Source organism: Nymphalis io, chromosome 11, assembly GCF_905147045.1.
Source record: "Nymphalis io chromosome 11, ilAglIoxx1.1, whole genome shotgun sequence".
Classification (NCBI taxonomy): Eukaryota; Metazoa; Arthropoda; class Insecta; order Lepidoptera; family Nymphalidae; genus Nymphalis; species Nymphalis io.
In genome coordinates, this window is record NC_065898.1 from 2841917 (window position 1) to 2863756 (window position 21840).

The 21840-nt window shown below is 33.5% G+C and overlaps 2 protein-coding genes across 3 annotated transcripts; one reads left to right on the forward strand and one right to left on the reverse strand.

Annotated features, from left to right (window-relative positions):
• Window positions 1-6834: 6834 nt before the first annotated feature.
• On the reverse strand, window positions 6835-16535 carry LOC126771582 (uncharacterized). 2 transcript variants are annotated; one of them, XM_050491539.1, is made up of 11 exons: window positions 16201-16535; window positions 15036-16125; window positions 14768-14948; window positions 13357-13967; window positions 12872-13034; window positions 12355-12496; window positions 10731-10827; window positions 9431-9510; window positions 8926-9045; window positions 8183-8303; window positions 6835-7338 (listed from the first exon to the last, which is right to left on the reverse strand). In XM_050491539.1, the coding sequence occupies exons 2-11, from the start codon at window positions 16004-16006 to the stop codon at window positions 7146-7148; spliced, it is 2679 nt and encodes an 892-aa protein (XP_050347496.1). In that variant the 5' UTR covers window positions 16007-16125; window positions 16201-16535; the 3' UTR covers window positions 6835-7145. The 2 variants fall into 2 exon arrangements, with proteins under 2 accessions (XP_050347496.1, XP_050347497.1); XM_050491540.1 differs by having other exon boundaries at window positions 13357-13963; window positions 14764-14948.
• Window positions 16536-16808: 273 nt separating this feature from the next.
• LOC126771612 (5-methylcytosine rRNA methyltransferase nsun-4) lies at window positions 16809-21555 on the forward strand. Its single transcript, XM_050491594.1, has 10 exons — window positions 16809-16956; window positions 17041-17227; window positions 17472-17712; window positions 17910-18091; window positions 18352-18480; window positions 18688-18871; window positions 19401-19521; window positions 20067-20191; window positions 20581-20718; window positions 21253-21555. The coding sequence occupies exons 1-10, from the start codon at window positions 16870-16872 to the stop codon at window positions 21398-21400; spliced, it is 1542 nt and encodes a 513-aa protein (XP_050347551.1). The 5' UTR covers window positions 16809-16869; the 3' UTR covers window positions 21401-21555.
• Window positions 21556-21840: the final 285 nt, after the last annotated feature.

Consider the following 21840-nt stretch of genomic DNA (forward strand, 5'->3'; position numbering starts at 1 on the left):
TTTAAATATACATTTTATTTTCATTTCTAAATATTTCACTTTTCACTTTTACTTATAACATTTACATACAATTTTACTCTATACATTTGATTTCTTTTAATTCATCTTTAACTTTCTTTTACAACAAAGGCATTATAATCTACATCATACCATTTTTCGTTACATCTGTTCTTTTCTTTTCTTCATATTTTATTTCTCTTAGTTTCTTTATCATTATTTTTTCAACTTTATCATTTATGACTTCTCTTTACGCTTAATTTCAAACTTTATCAATCATTCACATTCCTTTCATTCTTAAATCATTCTACTTCATTCTTAATTCACCTACTTTATCTTTTCTTTTTTCGTACCTCATAGATCACATAACTGAGACTTAAACATTTTTCTACTCTCTTGCTCTTTCGACTTCATTACACTATTACAATGATAACTATATTACAATGATAAATATATTCTGTTATTTATTTTTTCCGCCTTTATGTACTGACTTGCTTTACCATTTTGTTTACTACTATTTTCTTTTTACTTCTACTTGTTTGTCTAATTCTCATACTTTTTATCCTTACAAGAATCTCTTTCTTATTTACTACTTTATTTCATCTTTATATATCTTTACTTCAATTATAATATTTTCATACTATTTTTATATAAATCTTCATCAAAACTCATGTTTTAACTTTGGTCATCTGATATCTTGATTTTTTCTATAACTGCCGTGTTGGTCTAGTGACTACATGTAAGGCCGTACACCCGGAGGTCCCGGGCTTAAACCCAGGTCGGGCCAATAAAAAATTATTGAGTTTTTCTGTCAAAAATTTTCAATAGCAGCCTGGAGTCGGAAGTATGTACACTCCCGTGCCTCGGACAGCACGTAAAGACGTTGGTCCTGCGCCTCAATTCTTTCCGTTCGTATCGGATTGCCGTCCCATCGGATTATGAGAGTTAAGGAATAGAGAGTGCACCTGTGTTTGCGGACACACTTGTGCACTATAATATGTTCTGCGCAGGTAACTAAACTCCCTTGAAATTATTATTATTTTTCTTTAAACACTTCATTCTTTGTGCGAGCTACTTTTTTCTATCTCTTACTTTCTTTATGTTACTCTATTTCAATTACATTGCAGTTCTCTACTATCAAATTACTCTATTACAGTTCTTCACACCATTCTTATAAAATCCACTTTCTAATCCTTTTCACATATAACAAATACTTTAAAAAATCAATCATCTTCATATTTTATCTTTCTACTACCTTTACATTTCATTCTTAATAAATATAAATCATTTTATGTCATGTCGTCGTTCTTTTTATCATTCTTTTCTGTCTAAATTTCATAATAATAAAAGCAATTCTTATGAAATAATTCTATCAAATCTCTTTCTCCTTTTCACTCATATTATCAAATTATCTTGCTTTCTTTGCTCTACCGATCTGTTTCTTTCTTATGTATCAATTTATATTCTTCTGTCTTAGATAAATTGATTTACAAATCTTTTTATCCCTTGTTTTTTTCCTTTTAAATAGTTTTTACTTTCGAACATTTACTTATATCTCTTAAACTGGATATCTATAGCAAATAATTTTCTGTCTGTTGATCATAATCTTGTTTCTTTTGTATTTTTAAATCTATTCTCACATCTTGCCTCTTCCTACATTCTTCTCTTTCTTCGTATTTCACATAGTACTTAATCTTACCAATACTATATGCTATACAAATACGTACTTTACTATTGTTTTTTCCTCTATTGTCTCTACTTTTTCTTCCTTTTTCAAATTTCATTATCATTAACTTTGATATATTATCTATCAGCCTGATGTGTCCCACCGGGCAAAGGCCTCTTCTCTCTTGTATCATTACTATCCTATGACTTCCATAATTTATTATTGATCTTATTATTCACGGCATATTTTTTCTTACTATAAAATAACTATAATTTCTTCATCACACTTACCTATATACTACCTTACACTATAATCTTTATCATCTATCTTATACTTCGCAAGAATCATGTTGATATAAAGCGGGTTCCTTCAAACCGGGTTCCTTCAAACGAGGCGTGAAGAGGCATCTTGCGGGCCGGCAAGGCAAAGGCGGCTAGTGCAGAACGTTTTTCCCGTCTGTTCTGGCCGTCGTCGGTTTTGGGCTCTACTACCACTTACCATCAGGTGGAGTAGAGTCATTTGCCCTCCCGGCGAATATAAAAAAAAAAAAAGCTACATCAATTATTACTTTGATTAAAATTTTCATGTAATGTCTGTGCTATTTGTATTCTTACCTATTTTATCTATATTTAACAAATTTTCTTACATATATAACATATTTATCTGTATCTTCTTATATAAGTACTTCTATTCTGTGACTTTTCTACTTCTTTTTGTTACCTATGTACATACCTATGTATATTTATCAGTAATTTCCTATTATATTAAACTTCTGATATTGTTATTTTATTTCTATACTTTCTTCTTTATTTAATATTTATATATTTTCTTTTCTGTTATGCTTAATTGTCTTTTATTAGGAACTCCCTGGTGATTTAGAACAAATAGAATAACGCACAAAATGTTGTTACATGTTATTGTTATTAAACAAATGTTGTTCGCAGTAACGACAGTAAAACAATTACTGTAATTTTATTTTACAAACCCATTTCCTATTTAAATAACCGAAAAAAAAGAAACCATAATATCAATATGTGAAGGGTAGGTATATAAAAAGCCATAATAATTTTTACATTTTATAATTATACATTTAACATATATTCTTATACAGTAATATTTAAAATATATTTCTTTATATCGATAACAGAGTTGATGATTATGCAAGACTACGAACCTAAGTATTATGCTAATGATTTAAAAAGTCAGGCTGATAAGCTATTCGAATGAAAACTACTAATTTCAAAATTGAATATAATAAATACATTAATGAAATTTTATACTTGAATGAATCATTTGAATTCGTTGAAAATAAAAGTAAAAACACTGAAATTGGAAATAAATGTGTTCAAAGCAAAGAACATGACAAAATACACAAACTTCATGGCCCAGCTTCACACTGAAAACGATAGCCATGGTGAAATAGATGAACACGTATATACCTGACAATGACAGACAAAGTGGGGGCATTAGGCAGTTACACAAATCCACTTCATTATTTTAAAGCACATCAAATTTTAAAGACATAGTACAACACATAACGACATTTAGCCAATTGATTTGGCACCTGTTCTGAACACGGTTTTTGTTAAATAGCAATTATTATAAGGGATCGAACACGCGCACGACCGATAAAGCGCTTTCAATAACAAATAAAGCGATAAATATTTGGAATTGCTACGAAGTGTCCGATTTGTCTCGTTTGCCCAAACAGCAAATTAAATAAATCCACTAAAGTACTTCAGGCCCTTAGACACCTAATAGATATCGTGGACATTTTATAAAAAATGTCGCCTCTCGATCGCTTTTGCGTGGTCATGCGGTGTTTTCGATCTTTATTACTATTATTATTGATTTACAACCTTTATTTCAAAATATCAAAGACAAAATTTGTTTTTTTCTTTGCACTACACACAAAGTCTAGTAAAGTCATACATAATTTGGTTCTATTGATTAAAATTAATATTGCACAAAATAAGATTCGATTTGAAACAACTTTTAAAATATAATGTTCGACTAATAACAAATCTTATAACTTTTTAGCTTCACCAAAATATAGAGTATTCTAAAATACTTTACAAAGAATAAAGCAGTTACAATTTTCATACTTATATTTCAAATATTTCGACTACACAATAGAAGGTTATTCAAATTTTAAGGTTTGAACTTGTTTGGTTGCATTACTTAACTTATGTTTTTTTTAAAATCAAGAAGCAAAACAAGTCGCAACCAATTAAAACCAGACATTCATTAATCTGGAATTTAATTTTTAGTAAAGCGCTTATTTTCGCTAACGATTGTATAAAATTACAAATGCAACTTACGTAAACCAATAGAAAAAAATAAATGGTTCAGAATACTGAATCGTAAAGAAAATAGTTACTTCAGAATTTTTGTAAATATTAAAAAAATATAACGTACCGTCAACTGTCACTCGGCTGTTGAAAAATCACTAGTACAAAGTAAAAAGCCTCCAAAAATAATAACGGAAAAACATTCAATCCTTCAAATGTTCTCTTATCTACGCTATGCCTTACCAATACCTAATTAGATGCAAGTACCGCGAAACTTAAGTAATTTTTTTTTTTCAGAGATCAAAATTTTCTATTTTTATAGTTGGTGATTAAATTCTAACCGGTATATCAGCTTAAATTGATAGCTATAATTATGGTAGATACTTGCATTCAACTATCTATCAATTTTGAAAGCCAAGAATATATTAATAAGACACTTTCGATTCATTCAATTCCCCAAGCTACGTCATCTATGAAAAATTAAAATAATTGTCTATTTTTTCCTTCATATATATATATATATATATTTATTAATTAATTATCGATACTCTTCGATAATAAATAAACGTTAAACAATGACATTTGACGTTTGTAAAGCGCCATCTTGGATGATTACAGCAGTTGTCCATAAAGTCGGGTGTTCAAATTACAGAATCCAGTTTCCGATCTTGTCAGTATTCAACGATTCGAATTTCGAATTCGAGCTACAATTTATTTTATAAAAAAGAGAGGCCTAAGTAGAATGTTTATGATAATTTTTTTAAGAGCTTATAAGTAAAAGCAATTACTGTAAAACTAAAATACTTTTTACATCAAAAATACTATATATAGTAATAATATAATGAGTAATACTAATTGTATTAGAAGACCACAAATAACGATTTGAATTCGAGTTAAATTTTTCAATCACATATTGAAAAACGCGGTTATCGTCATGAGGCCGATCGAAACACGATTCTAACGGAATTAAAATTGCCGACCAATCAGAATCAGCTATTCAAGGTGAAATGATCAACATTTACAAAATTTGATATTTGCTAAGTCATTAATAAGTCGAACTACAAATAATTTAAATAAATTTCAGTAACAAAAAAAAAACATTCAAGCTCAGACTACAATCGTTTTCCATAATTGTAAGCTGCAGAAAAAAGGTTATAGTGGAAAAATACAATTAGTATTTATTTTACAGTTACAGACAAAATGTATATAATTTTAACAACTAACATTTATACACTTAATTGAAGGAAAACATCATTGTGCGTAATAAGGTAAGCTTACAAAGTAAACATTGAGTGCAACGTTTCTATATTTAACGTTTCTGACGCACAGCGTTGAATATACACAAGGGGACACATTACAAACCATATTTATCAGATATAGTGTGAAACAATCTTGATACTTAACGTAGAAGCATTGTCTAACAACATTGTTATTCTAATTGTTAATCATTTATAATACAATATCTGAAAATACATTTGTCTACACAGGTGATACAATACCATAGTAATATATTTAATATTCAATAAAAATGTCCATATCAAACATTTTTTTCTTGTCAACAAGATAACTATAAAAAGAAACAGCGAAAGATATAAAAATAACCTCCAAAAGTAATGAAAGAAAGAGACAGAGCACCATAATTTAGAAAAGTGAGCAGGAATTTAAACATTTACGGACTAAACGCTAATTACATTGATATAAATACATCTATCTCTTTTATACTCTTAAAACCTTTATATTTTATAATATGAAGGTAAGAAGAAGAAGATTTTGAGGTAGATTTGCTAGGTACAAATTTTGAACAATTTTCCCGCTGGTATAATATAGTTTAATGAGATATTGATGGACATTATCAATGGCTTATTCGTGTAAACCATATGAAATTACGAACGGTCAATCACAGGACAAATCTACCCACATTTTAGTTAGGCTTACATTACACACATACCATGCATATAACTAGCCTATACATCAATTGATTATTTGATTTTCAATCTTAATAATTAATAGATAAAGTTGAAATTTGATGTACTAAACTTTTAAAATATAGTTTGTAACTAATTTAGCTCGAACGAGCTATTTGCATTAAACTTCATATCCGTAAAAAGTTTTTTATGTAATTTGAACGTTTTATTAGTGCTTCTAGTATATTTAAAAATGTCGTAAATGTTTATAAAATTAAATATAAGCAAAATTTCTGATAAAATTCAAACGACCGCTCGCTCGCTCGTTTTAAGCGAATGTGTTTGTTGAAAACAAAAACGCTTAATTTTTTAGGGTACAACTGTAATGTCTTTCGGGCTGATTTCGGCCACGGCCGCCAATATCAAAAGAGATTAGCCAACTGCGCAGTACATATTGTAGTGCAAAAGTGTGTACACAAGCACAGATGGACCCTTCATTCCCAAACTCATATTCCGATGGGACAGAAATCCGACACGACCGGAAAGAGTAAAACGTGCAACTGTAGTTGCTTCAACACTTCGACATTTTTATTTCTATAATAATATTCTATAGTAATAGTTCAGTAACATACCAATAAGAAACATGTTAGTATATTTATCCTACATATTTTTATTTTTGAGTAAAGTTACTTTGGTAATTCCTGAGAGTACAGGCAATCCGTAAATTATTCATTCGGTTTCAATTAATTGTTTTATTATGTTGCATGTAATTTAATAAGAACTCCGATTTAAACCAAATTACATTATGGAAATATAAAAGAAATCCCGTTCCCGGTAATATTATGTAGTACAACGCGATAAATAAAACACTCGTGATAATGTATGGTTTATCTATTGACTTTAATGTATTTTCCCTATGAATTCGTTCTAATTGACCATAAAAAAAAATTTTAAAGTCAAAGCGAAGTAGAAATTTTTTAATTCCAAAAGCAAACGAGCGGCTACTTATTACTGTTATCAAAAATAAACCTTAATAATACTGTAGATATTATTTTTAAATGACTTCAAGGCCATCACCTTTTTTTTAATTCATTCACATTCCTTCAACAATTCCAGCCAGTATTCCCCCGTCTAAATATTACATAATATGCGTTAATTAGGCCTTTCTACGAAGACATATAATGATTATAAAGACAACACATTAATATAAATGAACATGAACTTCACATTTATTTGAAAAGTCTAAAAATGGTCCTTCGAGCCTGATATCAAAATCTGACTTCAAGTCTAGTTAGCCCAAGCCATAACTATCTTCGAGAATGGCACAAAAAGTGCAGTATATTGCGGCGGAGTGAGGAAATACCGCCTTCCATTATAGGTACCATCATTACGTGGCATTCCTGGGTACAGAGACAGTGAAAATTCCGCGCCGACCACGATACCGCTATTTGCAGCAGTACCGCCTGCGAGACCGACGTATCTATAAAATTCATAGATTACATAACAACGTCCACAAAAGCCGATAAGTTTATGATTGTGTATAAATTATTTATTTATTTTACTAAAACTCTTCATAAATATTTAATAATGATATAATAATCACATTTAATTAAGAGTGGTCAGACACAAGGTGGTCGCTATACGGGTTTTACGAGGCAAAGTAAATAACTAACGTGTTATACTCCCGAACACTTTACACTGCTGAACACTTACCTTTGATCTATACACTGAATTGTTTTATAGTGAAAAAAAAATAAACTTATGCATAAACAGCTTATATGAGTAGCCATTGTAAAAATAGTTAAAGAAAAACTATTTTTTTTTTTATATAGAATAGGTAGGCGGACGAGCATATGGGCCACCTGATGGTAAGTGTTCACCAACGCCCATAGACATTGGCATTGTAAGAAATGTTAACCATCGCTTACATCGCCAATGCGCCACCAACCTTGAGAACTAAGATGTTATGTCTCTTGTGCCTGTAATTACACTGGCTCACTCACCATTCAACCGGAACACAACATACCAGGTACTGGTGTTTTGCGGTAGAATATCTGGTGAATGGGTGGTACTACCCAGACGAGCTAGCACATAGCCCTACCACCAGTATTTTATAAGATTAAAAATCGATATTATATTCCCATTCTACTAACAAATTGTCACTTTATTGCAATAGAATCGAAACGTAAACTTTGCCATTTAACAGTTTTCCTATTCTACTAACAAGATGATCGAGTTACGATCGGAATAGAATCGGGAACGTATCGTACACGTATTATAAATTAGTAGAATTGCCCCCAGTTCCTAAATTTTCCATTCCGTACCTGACGCGTCCTACAGCAAGTCTCCCTTGTGGGGTTATCAGTTTCACAGCGTGCCCGAGACGCAACTGCCTCGCCTCTGCCGGGATGTACGGGTGACCAGATCGTTCACCAGAACTGTCCACTGAAAAACAAGATTATTTTATTGTATTAGGAATATAACTTGTTAATAGAAATAGCCGCCATCTACCAACCCGCATTGGAGCAGCGTGGTGGAATAAGCTCTAAACCTTCTCCTCAAAAAGGGAGAGGAGGCCTTAGCCCAGCAGTGGGACATTAACAGGCTGTTACTGTAATAGAAATAGTAATCATCTGTGTGATTATCTTAATAACACGCCAGAGGGCTATGTATAAGTATGTCTATGCCGTAAACATTATATATGATATATCTATACAGCAATAACCTGGTGTCATGTATGAGTAGGGGCTGTACCGTACATATGACGTCAGTACTACTCTACATACTGCCTCGTTGGTGTAATGGCTTGATGTAAGGCCGCAGACCCGGAGGTTTTGGGTTCAATTCCCAGGGCGGGCCAATAGAAAGTTATTGGGTTTTTCTGTCAGAAAATTCTCAGTAGGAGCCCGGATTCTGGAAGTTGGATGTGTGTACTCCCGGAGCAGCGTGGTGGAATAAGCTCCAAACCTTCTCCTCAAAAAGGGATAGGAGGCCTTTAGCCCAGCAGTGGGATATTCACAGGCTGGTACGGTAATTAAAAATAAACTTAGTACAAACAGATACTAACTTTCAAGCGAAGTTGAGCACAGGTTATCTATAGAGCGACGTAGGAAAGCTTCGGTCTCTTGTAGAAGTTCATCAGTGTCATCCCGACGAACGTCGGGTAGCGAACCGCGCCAAGATACACCTAAGACATTAGTTTTTATTTCAGTAACAACAAAACTTATGCCTTCATCAAAAATGGTTAAACAATAAGGGTATACGTTGAAAATATTTGTGGAATTAAATCATGCTTTCCTTAAGTAAAGCAAAAAAAAAAACTAAACTACACTTTCTTCTTTATAAATAAAATATTATATAGACAAAAACACGATTTTTTGAAATAATAAAAATAACGGTATACAAAGGGCTCTATTTTAGCTCCTTTTATTTTCCTTATATTTAAAAATTTCTTAGTATTTAATTTATTTAAATTAATTATTACATTTCCTTACACTCAAAATATTATATAAGCAATATTAATTAGTAAGAATATTGAAGTATTTTTTTAACTTATGAAGGCAATTCGTTACCTTTAACGGAAGCGATGTTTGCTGTTTGGCTCCAATCATTGCTTCGATCTACGCTCAGACACGGCGAACGGTAGCGATATCTGCAATAAATTAAATAAATGTACAAACTACATACTTTACATAACTTAACTAATCACGATTGTAGGATAATCATAAATATATATAAATTGATTTTGTAACTGATTGATTACTGGTGGTGGCTTTGTGCAAGCTCGTCTGGGTAGGTACCACCCACTCACCAGATATTCTACCGCAAAACAGCAGCACTTGGTATTGTTGTGTTTCGGTTTGAAGGAGCGAGTTTTAGTGAGCCAGTGTAATTACCGACACAAGGGACATAAAATCTTAGGTCCCTAGGTTGGTGGCGCATTGGCTATGTAAGCGATGGTTGACATTTCTAACAATGCCAATATCTAAGGGCGTTGGTGATCACTTACCATCAGGTGGCCCATATGCCTTCCTATTCTATATAAAAATAAACCGTTTGAGATTGATAGACACCGGTCTCCGACACCATTAAACCGGTCATTATTAAATTTATAATTTTAGAAAGATTTCATTTTAGGAGGATTATTACTTACTTTACTTTAATACTTTATTGTACATCACACCACAAAGAGAAAAATACAAAACATGTATATTGCCTAAATAAATGTACAATCATGGCGACCTTATCGCTACATAGCGATCTCTTCCAGGCAACCGAGTGTAAGTAATTACAGATAGGATATGGGGTAGGTGGATTATTATATATTTTCAATATTAAAAGTATGGATAGTATACCTACTTATATCTATAACTATGTTAATCTTTTAATGCTTTATTAGAAAATATATAATATCAGGTCCATTTTGCCCGGAGCAATTAAGTAGCCCTAATTTATCGAAATCAAGTGCTGATAAATTTGATGGCTCACGAAAGGTCCCCCTTTCATGAAATTAATTGGGCCTAAGATGGCCTTGTATAGCGACTATAAATTACATTTATAGACATTATTTGCTCTTTAAAGTCGAGATGGCCCAGTGGTAAGAACGCGTGAATCTTAACCGATGAACGTGGGTTCAAACCCGGGCGAGCACCTCTGAATTTACATGTGCTTAATTTCTGTTTATAATTCATCTCGTGCTTTTCGGTGAAGGAAAACATCGTGAGGAAACCTGCATGTGTCTAATTTCATCGAAATTCTGCCACATGTGTATTATATATATAAATATAAATATATTGCGGCTTTTGTGTGGATATAAATAAATCCACACAAAAGCCGCAAGTGACACCTATAATATATATATTGTATATTTACCTGGAGGGTGATTGAGAAGGATCGTGAACACCGGTAGCTCGTCGTGTCCACAGCGGCTCGGCTGAGCGTGACAACTCAGGCACCATGGACGTAAATCCTGTACAATAATATTACTAGCAACATAGCTTTTGGTCTAAATACCAATACCTTTATGTCTAACTGGTCTAGTATTAAGAAAAAATCTATCATCATCATCAATCATAATCATCATCTAGAAAAAAGCCGAGATGGCCTAGTGGTTAGAACGCGTGAATCTTAACCGATGATCGTGGGTTTAAACCCGGGCAAGCAACACTGAATTTTTATGTGCTTCATTTGTGATTATAATTCATCTCGTGCTTGACGTTGAAGGAAAACATCGTGAGGAAACCTGCATGTGTCTAATTTCATTGAAAGTATGTCAAATATGTATTCTACCAACTCGCATTGGAGCAGCGTGGTGGAATAAGCTCTAAACCTTCTCCTTAAAAAAGGACGAGAAGGCCTTAGCCCAGCAGTGGGACATTAACAGGCTGTTACTGTACTGCACTGTAGTCTAGCATTCGCAGCTCAATATAATATATGCAGGTTGGTGCCAGATCTGTTATAGCGTCGGTGCTGTTCCAAAATGAAAATGAGAAAAATAAATAAATAAATAAAAGCATCTATCTCATAAATACACGAAAAGTGTATCGTACCCAGAGGTCCACTAAAAGTCCTCAAGTTATGGCACTTCGGGAGAGGCAGTAAATACAACGTTCGTTTCAATATCGTATTCAGCGCAGTGATAGTGTAATAAGCTTCGATTTAAATATTGAATACGGTATTAATATCAGTTTTACTTGCATAACGTACTCCTGGGGACCAATTTTACTAATTTATAACGATACGTTACCGATTCAATTCCAATACAACGTTGTGTTTTCAATATTTATTCGGATTGTAACTGAATCGATATGATATTAAGATACACTGTTGTGTTGATATCAAACATAATTGTTAACATTTATGCCAATAGTCGATAATTAAATAAAATAAATTAAATAAACGGCAACGATCACGCTTCGATTCGATTGCGATAAAGTGACAATTTGTAAGTATAATTGTCCCCCTGTACCATAAAACGACATATTCCAAATACAGATGCTTGAACGTATGCGAAATTATTAAAACACACTTCACACGAAGATTTTCATTATGTTAAAAGATGTAAATTGCTTTTCTACTTTATTTTCTAGGGTAAACACTTTTGTTTTTTTTTTTTTTCTAATGTGCGAATAATCAAATAAATAGATAAAATAAACTTAGAATTTAAACCAGAATGCGCCACATTCGCCATTTGCTAATGAAAGGCTGAAAATTAGAAAAATCGTCCGTAGATTCTTTTATAGCCAAGATATTTTTTTATATCTACACTGCTTTATACATAAAAATTGGAATAAAGATTTCGGTCAGGGTGCCCTTTTCAACTAAGACAAATAAGAACACTGTGCACAACAACAGATTCACTCTCTATTTCCTCTCTTATACCTGAACACAACATGAAATAATTCAGGTGCATCTTCATAAGCAAGCTACTACACCAAGGACTAGGCAGTCAAGTCAATATCTGGAATACATCAGTAGGAAAGTTGGAATATCATACCAATATCACTGAGAAGGACCCGACGCGCCTCATCGGTGCGTCGTTGTGGTGGCGGTGGTCGCGCGTCCGGAATGGTGAGTCTACGAGTGGTGCTCGTGCGTTGTGGTAGAGTGGGCACCACCGTCGGATGATTCGAGTTCATCTGTTAGTAAGCATCTTATTTAAAAATCATATTATCATATAAATATTATACATATGTAATTTATCTTTGCTATCAGTTCGATTGATGTAGAACTTTTAAATAATTTTAATTTGTCACCAATTACTTTAAAGAGCAATTTAGGCTATGGTCAACAGTAATTTAGAGGGAATATTATGGTATCTAATTTGAATATTTTATCATCGGTCGCACGTAGTTAATTGTTTTGTATATATTTTACTATAAAATATAAAAAAATATATAATTATTTAAAAAAAAAACAAAAGAAAATATCGAGTTATGTGTGCGCATAATAATACTAAGCGGCTAACGAAGGCAAACAAACTTATAGCCATTGTATAGGGTGTTCCACATTACCTTATAGGCTAAATAGCCATCCGAAGTCCACTTTGGCGGCAGAGCGGACATATCAGTCTGTGCAGCATTCTCTCGCCGAGGGGCGAATCCCTGGTACACCACTGGTCGAGGTCGACCGATGGCTTTGTACCCAGTGCGGGCTCCAGTACGAGACATCACGGGTCTAAAAGTGCCACATTTATATAACCATGCAAAAAAAATCTAAATGACGGTAAAATTTGGCTCGCACTTGTATTAACCATGATAAAAAATACGAGCTTTTGCATTAAAAAGCGACTAAATGGTTTTTTTTAATCGTATTTATTTACAACTCTACAGATGTTTGGTAAATAGTTTAGTTCTGCTTGAATCATACCAGTTCTGACATAAATATAAGAACAAAATTATATTAAAATTTCCGAAACAAATATACTACAGTAATCTGATTGTAAACTATTTTTACAACTAGTATTAAAAATTACAAATCGGAACAATTTAATCCTCACCTATATTGAAATGGATTAGGACAAGTATTGCGCCTCAAATTCAGATTGCTTGCAAGATCGTCCTCTGAAATGCCACATTTCGATATATCAGTTTCTGCGAACACGGAAAACCGATGTCCCATTCTTGGCCTTTGAAAACTGTCAACACTCTCCTCTCTATGTAAGACGTCTAGACTAGATCCTAGTTCGAAGCTCGAGGACTTTGTATTATCAAAGCTGAGTCCACGATTGTATTCGCATGTCAGGCTATCAATGCTATCAAGTCTCCTGGAACTTGCATTTGGACTACGCCTGTACAGCATATTATCAGACTTGTTATCGTAACTCTTCAGTATTCCACGACCGGGCAGTTCTAGAGTTCCTTTCTCGTTAAAACCAACGTGTTTTATATCTTTGTCGTTAGGTAAAGATACTCTTTTCATTCTAAGCGACGGTTCGTTTGCATAGCATGGACTGTTTTCTTGATTTTCTTTTGTGATATTACTGATTTCACTTCCCGGTTGGAAGTCTGGATCTAAGGTATGAAACTTGATCAGAACCGGTGTCGAATGTGTGGTAGAAGCAGAAGCAGGTACCCATTGATCAGTATCTCGTATGGAAACGAGATCTTCCTGTGAGAAGCGAAATAATTTTATTATAATGATACCTTTGGATATTCACACTCTTATCTTGTATTTATTATGAAGTATATAATAAAAATATAATTTTGATACATTCCAAAATTTTATGTTCTAATCAAACACATACAGCCGAACAAATTATCGACACTAATTCTGCTTAACACGTTTACTATTTCACACGCAAAACCATAAACCTCAGTCGTTGAAACAATTCTGGCATTCCGAGTTACAAATTTACGACGTGAACAAACGGGGGCGATGCATGGGTACTCGAATTTAAAACTAATGTGACGTTCACATGCAATCAACTTGAACGGCAAAATCTATTACATCGTGTTTTTGAATTGCTCCTTTTGATAATAATTTTATCAACCCCATCTTCGCAAAGCTATTTGCTAAAGTATTCTATATTTAAATTGTTTTTTTTTTTTTAAGTATATTTTTAATAAAGCTAACAAATCGTTGCGAATATTATTACTTGTAAAAACAAGGTTACGAATAATAATAGTAGCAGATGCGGATTTATTGTCGAGAATGGGATTTCCATTTGGACTTTTAATAGGTCAGATAGCTTGTTGTTGTTTTTAAAAATAAATATAAAAAGTTTTAAAAAAAGTTGCGTTCCATTAGGAAATCATTTTATTAATATAATGAATAAACATGTAAACATAAGAAACAAAAATATTATACATATTTTAAACCAAAACATAACATCCTAAAGAAATAAATCTATGACTGAAAAATAAAAACATTTGAAAAGGATACACAGTATTTCTAGTTCTACAACTTGCCTGCAAATTGCTCATGTCCTTCGACTCGTCCGTCGTAAATATAAGTTCTATATCGTCGACTTCCTCGGACTCGTTGCCGCTACCATTTTCCTGATCTCGTTTATCATCGGGTGCTGTATTTTGTCCCATTGGCGTTGTTCCGCTTTCAGAGAAAACTGAATTGTCGCCTTCCGACATTGATCTGGGGCAAATAAGATGATCCATTTATGAAATATAAAAAATATATTTAGATAGATTTTAATTATTAAACTTTTAAAGTGTTATTTACCGAAGACTTAAATTGTCCACGTCCAAGTTTAACGTATCTTTTCTTCTCGACCTCTCGTTAGTTTCTGTTACTACGAGATTGTCTTCCGATGTGATGCGTACTTGTACATCAAACTTATCGGTTTTAGATTTGACTTCTGCTTCATTTGGCACTGCCATTTTTATATTTTCCGTTGAAACGGATTTGAAATTCACCTTATCACCTTTATGATTTTTTATGTTTTGGAAATGTTCTCTCTGCTCTTCAAAGTGGTATTTGTCTGTCTCAGCAGCTTTTTCAGTTGATTTTTCTTTTCTTTCTTCACTCGTAGTCGTAGAATCACTATCAGATGTAGTGCTAGATTTTACACTACCCTCTTTCAAAGTCTTTACTTTAATCCTAACATCAAATTTCGACAACAGTTCCAATTTCGTTTTGAAACTTGGTGTGTTTATATCAGATTTTTCTTTAGGAACAAAGACTTGACTATTAGAATTATTATCAATTGGACTGCTGGTAGCAACAGGAAAGTTAGAACGGTCTGATACTATCGTTTCAGATTTGGACTCTTCAATTATTTCTTCCAAATTCTCGGAACTTTTGAGTTCAGATAATTTATTATTTATATCCTCCACTACTCCATCAGTAGACGCCGTTTTAATTAAAACTTCACTCCTATAACTATCGTCAATTTTATCTCCTTTAGGGGTGTAAGAAACCTTTAAATTGAAGTTCTGATGAGATTTATTTCCTATATCATCAGAGTCAATTATTTTACGTCGCAGAATGTGATTCTCCAAAGTTAATTTTTCTATAACATCAGCATACTCTATACAACGTGAATGTTCCTGATACTTTTCTTTCAATTCTTTAAGTTCATTCTTAGACACTTCGAGAGCGGTTCTTAGAGACACCACAGTTTGATGGAGTGACCTTACAGTGTCCAAGTGTACAGTCCCAGGAGGGACCGTTTCCAGCCTACCGTTGTCCATTCCACCTTATTACCTTCATTCCATCCAATATTCAACATCCCATACATGACTGATGCTATTTTAAATACACTTCAAAACACAATCACTCCTTTTTCCATTGCGAAAAAGCCTTTACAAACCTTAAAATAAAAGTATTTAATTAGTTCTTTAAGCGGAAGATTTTAAATAAGAATTTTTAACAAAGCAATACTTACCGATCGGTCGTTTCATTGTCACTAAAACTCATAGTGAAATCTCCGCGCATTTTTCAATCCTTATCGAATTAGTAGCCCGTACACTTAACACGAAAGGATACAAAAGGGATGTGCAATCGATAAAGCAGTTCGCTCCGCGAGTAATTAAGCTTTTAAGGCCCTCAAAACTTCGCCCGGGGCGTATATAAGCTGGCACGATTCGTTGATAAACACCTCAGCACGTAAAGAAGTAATTAAGTCGGAATATTATCTCGATCGTTTTGACAAGGTTGCGAGACCTACCTATACCGAAGTATACTCAAAGTCTCCCAATTCGTTCCTTGTAAACAAATCAATACACCTCAATTTGGTATTCGCGGGCGTAAGGGTAAATAAATAAGAGAGATATAATGGTCCTTGTCTTTCATTGTCATGGTGACAATTATTCTTTTCGTTTAGAAATGTTGAATTCTTCATCACTCATTTTGATATTTGTTCTTTAAATAGTTAAACCTATTTTATTTCGTGTATTTATATTTTTTTTTGAGTACATATTATTCAAGGGGATGTTTAAGACTTTTTAATATGATGTGAATATGATAAGATTCATGGAAATGTCATTGTCAAAAAATAACCTCAAAGTAAATAACTATAAAAACAGTGCAAAAAGAAATATATTTATAAATTAATATGTTTAGTGTTCAAAATATATTTAAAAATGCCCGAATAAATACTTACTCAGTTTTGCAAGTTAGGCTTAAATCAAAAACGCACTGGGTAAACTTATCTTTGTAATAAAACCTATATTACCAATGTACATAATGAAATAAATACAAATAAATACTTTAAAATTATTTACAGTCGAAATTAAAAAAGAAGAATGGTCCAAAATACAAAGCTTTACACCACTTTGATGAATTTTACGGATCTGTCTTCGGTAATAAATGGGAGCCGATGCGAGAAGCGTTATTGCGAAAGTCTAAGTATGTAGCGGTTATTAACAATTACGGCGATTCCGAAGAAACTATGGAATATCTATCACATCGAGGTATCTATTCACAGACATCTTGTTTAAATAAGTAGTAATTGCCGTTTTGTAATATTAACAAATATACTGTTTTTGTTGATAATATATTTATTAGTAATAATAAATTAATCAATATTATTAAATTCTGCATGTGAAAAGTTAAAATTTATTTTAATAAAAATATTAACAAACATTTAATTTGATCTTTAAATTATCTTTGCACACGAAATAATATATTTGACCTATTAGAATTATTTTCGTTAAGGTGCCCATTGCCTCAAAAATTTAATGTCTGTGCAAAAGACATTTCATGATAAATATACACCACAAGAATCAAAAGAGCCAGATAATAATCATAATAATAGTTTAGACAACTATGTAGCTAAATTACAAAGTGAGGAAATAGCAAAAGTTTATCCGCAAGGTGAAAATGTACCGGACAAATTAGAATTAAGTGACAACAGGATACTACAGACAGATAAAAAGGAAGAGGAAAAGCAAGAAGTGTAAGTGCTTAAATTATTGTTTATATATATATATATATATATATATCTTCTCCTATCTATATATATATATATATATATATATAGATAGGAGAAGATATAGAAGATATATATATATATATATATAGAAGGCAATAAGGTTTAAATATTTAAATTCAAAATCAATTCATTTATGTTAATTATATATGTTTTTGATTTAGTTCAAAATCAGCATACACCCTGAATAAAGCATTAGAGGAAGCACAGATAGACCACTCTCGAATTATTCAACCATCGATGGGTCTATCTTCAGAAGCACTATACCAGTATGTGCCGGCGACAAAAATTAAAGGACTCGATGATTGGGTTCCTGAGTCCATGCACTATTCACTTTATGCTAATAGTAAGTATTTAGATAGTCTTACATTAATATATTATACAATGTAAGTTTAAGTATAATATTTAATAACTCATTACATAATAGTTTTTATAAACGTAATATATAAAATTTTATGTTCTAAAATAACATATTTATAAATAAATTGTTAACTAATTAATGTAACTTGTAAGTTAAAACAATTAATAATTATGTTTGGTAAGTGTATTTAAATTATTTTTAATCTATGTAAATCTAAATTAATAACATAATTTACAATTTTGTAGGAGATACAGATTTTCCACTTATTATCGAACCAGAGACAGAATTTGAGTATCCCAAACATTTAAAAGTGATGACCTACGAAATGAATAGTGAATATGAAAAATTTCCTGAGCCAAAGAGATGTAAGACAGGTAAGATTTGTTCTTTGATAAAACCATTTCAATCCTATCGCACAAAATTGACAAATCATGAAATATATTATATAAATTACAATAAAATTATCTTTCTTAAAATTAAAAACAATTTAAAGTGAAATTTATTACAAATATTACAACTCGATAGCTTAAAATGACGTGTTAATAATGAGCCGGTTTCCTCTCTGCCCTGGGTTATTCCAGGAGTGTTCAACTACTACCCCATGGACGGCGCCAGCGTGCTGGGCGTGCTGGCGCTGTGCCTGCGCGGCGGGGAGCGCGTGCTCGACCTGTGCGCGGCGCCCGGCGGCAAGGCGCTCGCGGCGCTGCAGACGCTGCTGCCCGACGTGCTGCTCTGCAACGACGCGTCCGTGTCGCGCTCTAACAGGTGCGCTCTACTCGCTCTACCTAGTGTCGCCGGCGGCAAGGCGCTCGCGGCGCTGCAGACGCTGCTGCCCGACGTGCTGCTCTGCAACGACGCGTCCGTGTCGCGCTCTAACAGGTGCGCTCTACTCGCTCTACCTAGTGTCGCCGGCGGCAAGGCGCTCGCGGCGCTGCAGACGCTGCTGCCCGACGTGCTGCTCTGCAACGACGCGTCCGTGTCGCGCTCTAACAGGTGCGCTCTACTCGCTCTACCTAGTGTCGCCGGCGGCAAGGCGCTCGCGGCGCTGCAGACGCTGCTGCCCGACGTGCTGCTCTGCAACGACGCGTCAAGGCGCCGAGTGCGCCCCGAACATCGGAATACCGACTAAAAAACCAGCGGTACCCTTGCCGTCTTAACGAGGAGCGCCACGGGATCGCTTTAGCATGCTACCGTGGCGATATGTTCGACCGCCTTCCTATTGTGTATAAAAAAAAATGAAGTATAATTTATTTGATAAATATTTTTTATATCATAAGTTATATTTTTGTTGCAGGATAAACCGAATATTCCGCGACTACCTTTTAGACTACGAAAATGGCAACAAATGGCAAGAACGAGTTTTGATGTCACGTGTTGATGGACGGTACCTCACTGACGATTATGGCTTTGATAAGGTTAGCATACTATTAAAAATAACGTCAATAATATCCGCTGTCATAAAAATGTCATACTGGTGGTAGAGCTTTGTGCAAGTTCGTCTGTGTAGGTACTACCCACTCATCAGATATTCTACCGCAAAACAGCAATACTTGATATTGTTGTGTTCCGGTTTGAAGGGTGAGTGAGCCAGTGTAATTATTGGCACAAGGGACATAAAATCTTAGTTCCCAAGGTTGGTGGCGCATTGGCTATAAGCGATGGTTGACATTTCTTACAATGCCAATGTCTAAGGGCGTTTGGTGACCACTTACCATCAGGTGGCCCATATGCTCGCCTACCTTCCTATTCTATAAAAAAAAAAAAAAGTACGTAATAAAAAACACATCGGAATTCTATAAATATTTCACCACGTAATACGTATGGGCTACCACCAAGTGCATTCACGCGTAGAAATTAACTAGTTGTATATAAGTGATACCAAATTGTATTGGAAAAAAGATAAGTGTGTTTCTTGCTAACGCACAAGAGTAGTAAGCAGTACTATTTTTATATTTTCCAGGTTTTAGTGGATGTGCCATGCACAACAGACAGACATTCAGTCACGGAGGATGAGAACAATATATTTCGACCGGACCGCGTTAAGGAGAGGCTGAACATTCCGGAGGTTCAAACTCAGCTGCTGGTGTAAGTTTATAATGTGTTGAAACAATTTTAGGTGTATAGACATTTATTCTTTAAAAATACAAAAAAAACAGTCACTCATATGAGAAATGTTTACAATTTCAAAGAGAATATTATTAATTATATTATTATAATTAATTTTTGATTGCGAATTTTAATAGCTTATGTGTATCTTTTTAGCACTTTTACCACAGTCTTCAATTATTTTATTTTTTTTTAATTATTTATTTCTTTTGCAACTCCAGATAAAATTAGGCGGTACATACACGAACACAATAAATAAAAATAAAATTTTATTAATTGCTTCCTAATAGATGCATCAATATAAAAATAACTTCCATCAAATAATTAAATTAATTTGTAGATTTTTTATTTGAAATACTATAACACAGGAACGCGCTGCGGCTGTCGCGCGTGGGCGGCGGCGTGGTGTACTGCACGTGCGCGCTGAGCCCGGCGCAGAACGACGGCGTCGTGCACGCCGCGCTGCAGCGCGCCTTCCGCGACCACGCGCTCGTCGCCGCCGTCAGGTGTCCCGTCTCGCTGCCCTCTCCCTCGCACACTCCACTTCGTATCGCAATCAAAATATATATCGAAGCTCGAGTTCCCCTCTCAATTTGCAATGCAATGGGATGTGGAATTATAAAATATATCTTTGAAAATAGTTTTCATCTAGTGGTACTAAAAGTACCTACGTAAGTTTATAATGAGTATAACAAAGTCATCAATAAAGTCTATGGTGATATAAAAATATAGCTTAGGTATATTACGCTCGACTGCTGGGCCGATTTTGATTAAACTTTTTCTGCCTAAGAACTTATGATTAGACTTACAATCTGTTATCGTTATTATCTCGTATTAATGTCAAACATAAAAAGTTATTTTGAGCATAGCAAAGATATTAGAGAATGCTCATTAATCTAAAGGTTTGAACCCTCTCAGTCATAAATCCTTGAAGTATTTTTAATCATTTTGCAATTTTTTGTCCCGGTAAAATAAACCAATGAAATTTTATCTTTTTTTCCAATATCCATTATTAACAAGATTTTTATATGACGTTACAGAGACTTAACAAAACCATTCAGCGCGCTGAGCAGTACCCTGTGCCTGGGCACGGGAGCCGCGCGACCCAAGTACGGGCAACTTGTGGTTCCCGACGTCGCTGCCAACTTCGGCCCCGCCTACATCTCGCGACTTGTTAGAATAAAGTAACCGACGAACTAGTAACAAATTTCTAAATAAATATTTGAATAGTATTTATATTTCTTTTTGTAATCAACACAAGAGCGTTATACTCGTTCATTGCAATAATTATTTCGAAAGCTTCTTTGACAAAGTAAAACCATTTTTTTTTGTTTAAAAATAAATATAGTTTTTTTATTATAAGCAATAATGTCCCCTGTTTTGAAACATTATATTTTAAACATGCATTTATTTACTCTTATAGTTATTGAAATAAAAAACAACAATATTAATTATTACATTTATTAACTAAGTACAATCTGTCTTTGGTAAGAACAAAATAGTTATAAATAAAAAGTTTAAAAAAAAATTATTATTAGACTTACATCATACATTTTTAAAAAAGCTACACATATCATATTACTTTTTAATATCTTATTTAAATGCAACATACAAAAATACATTATTTA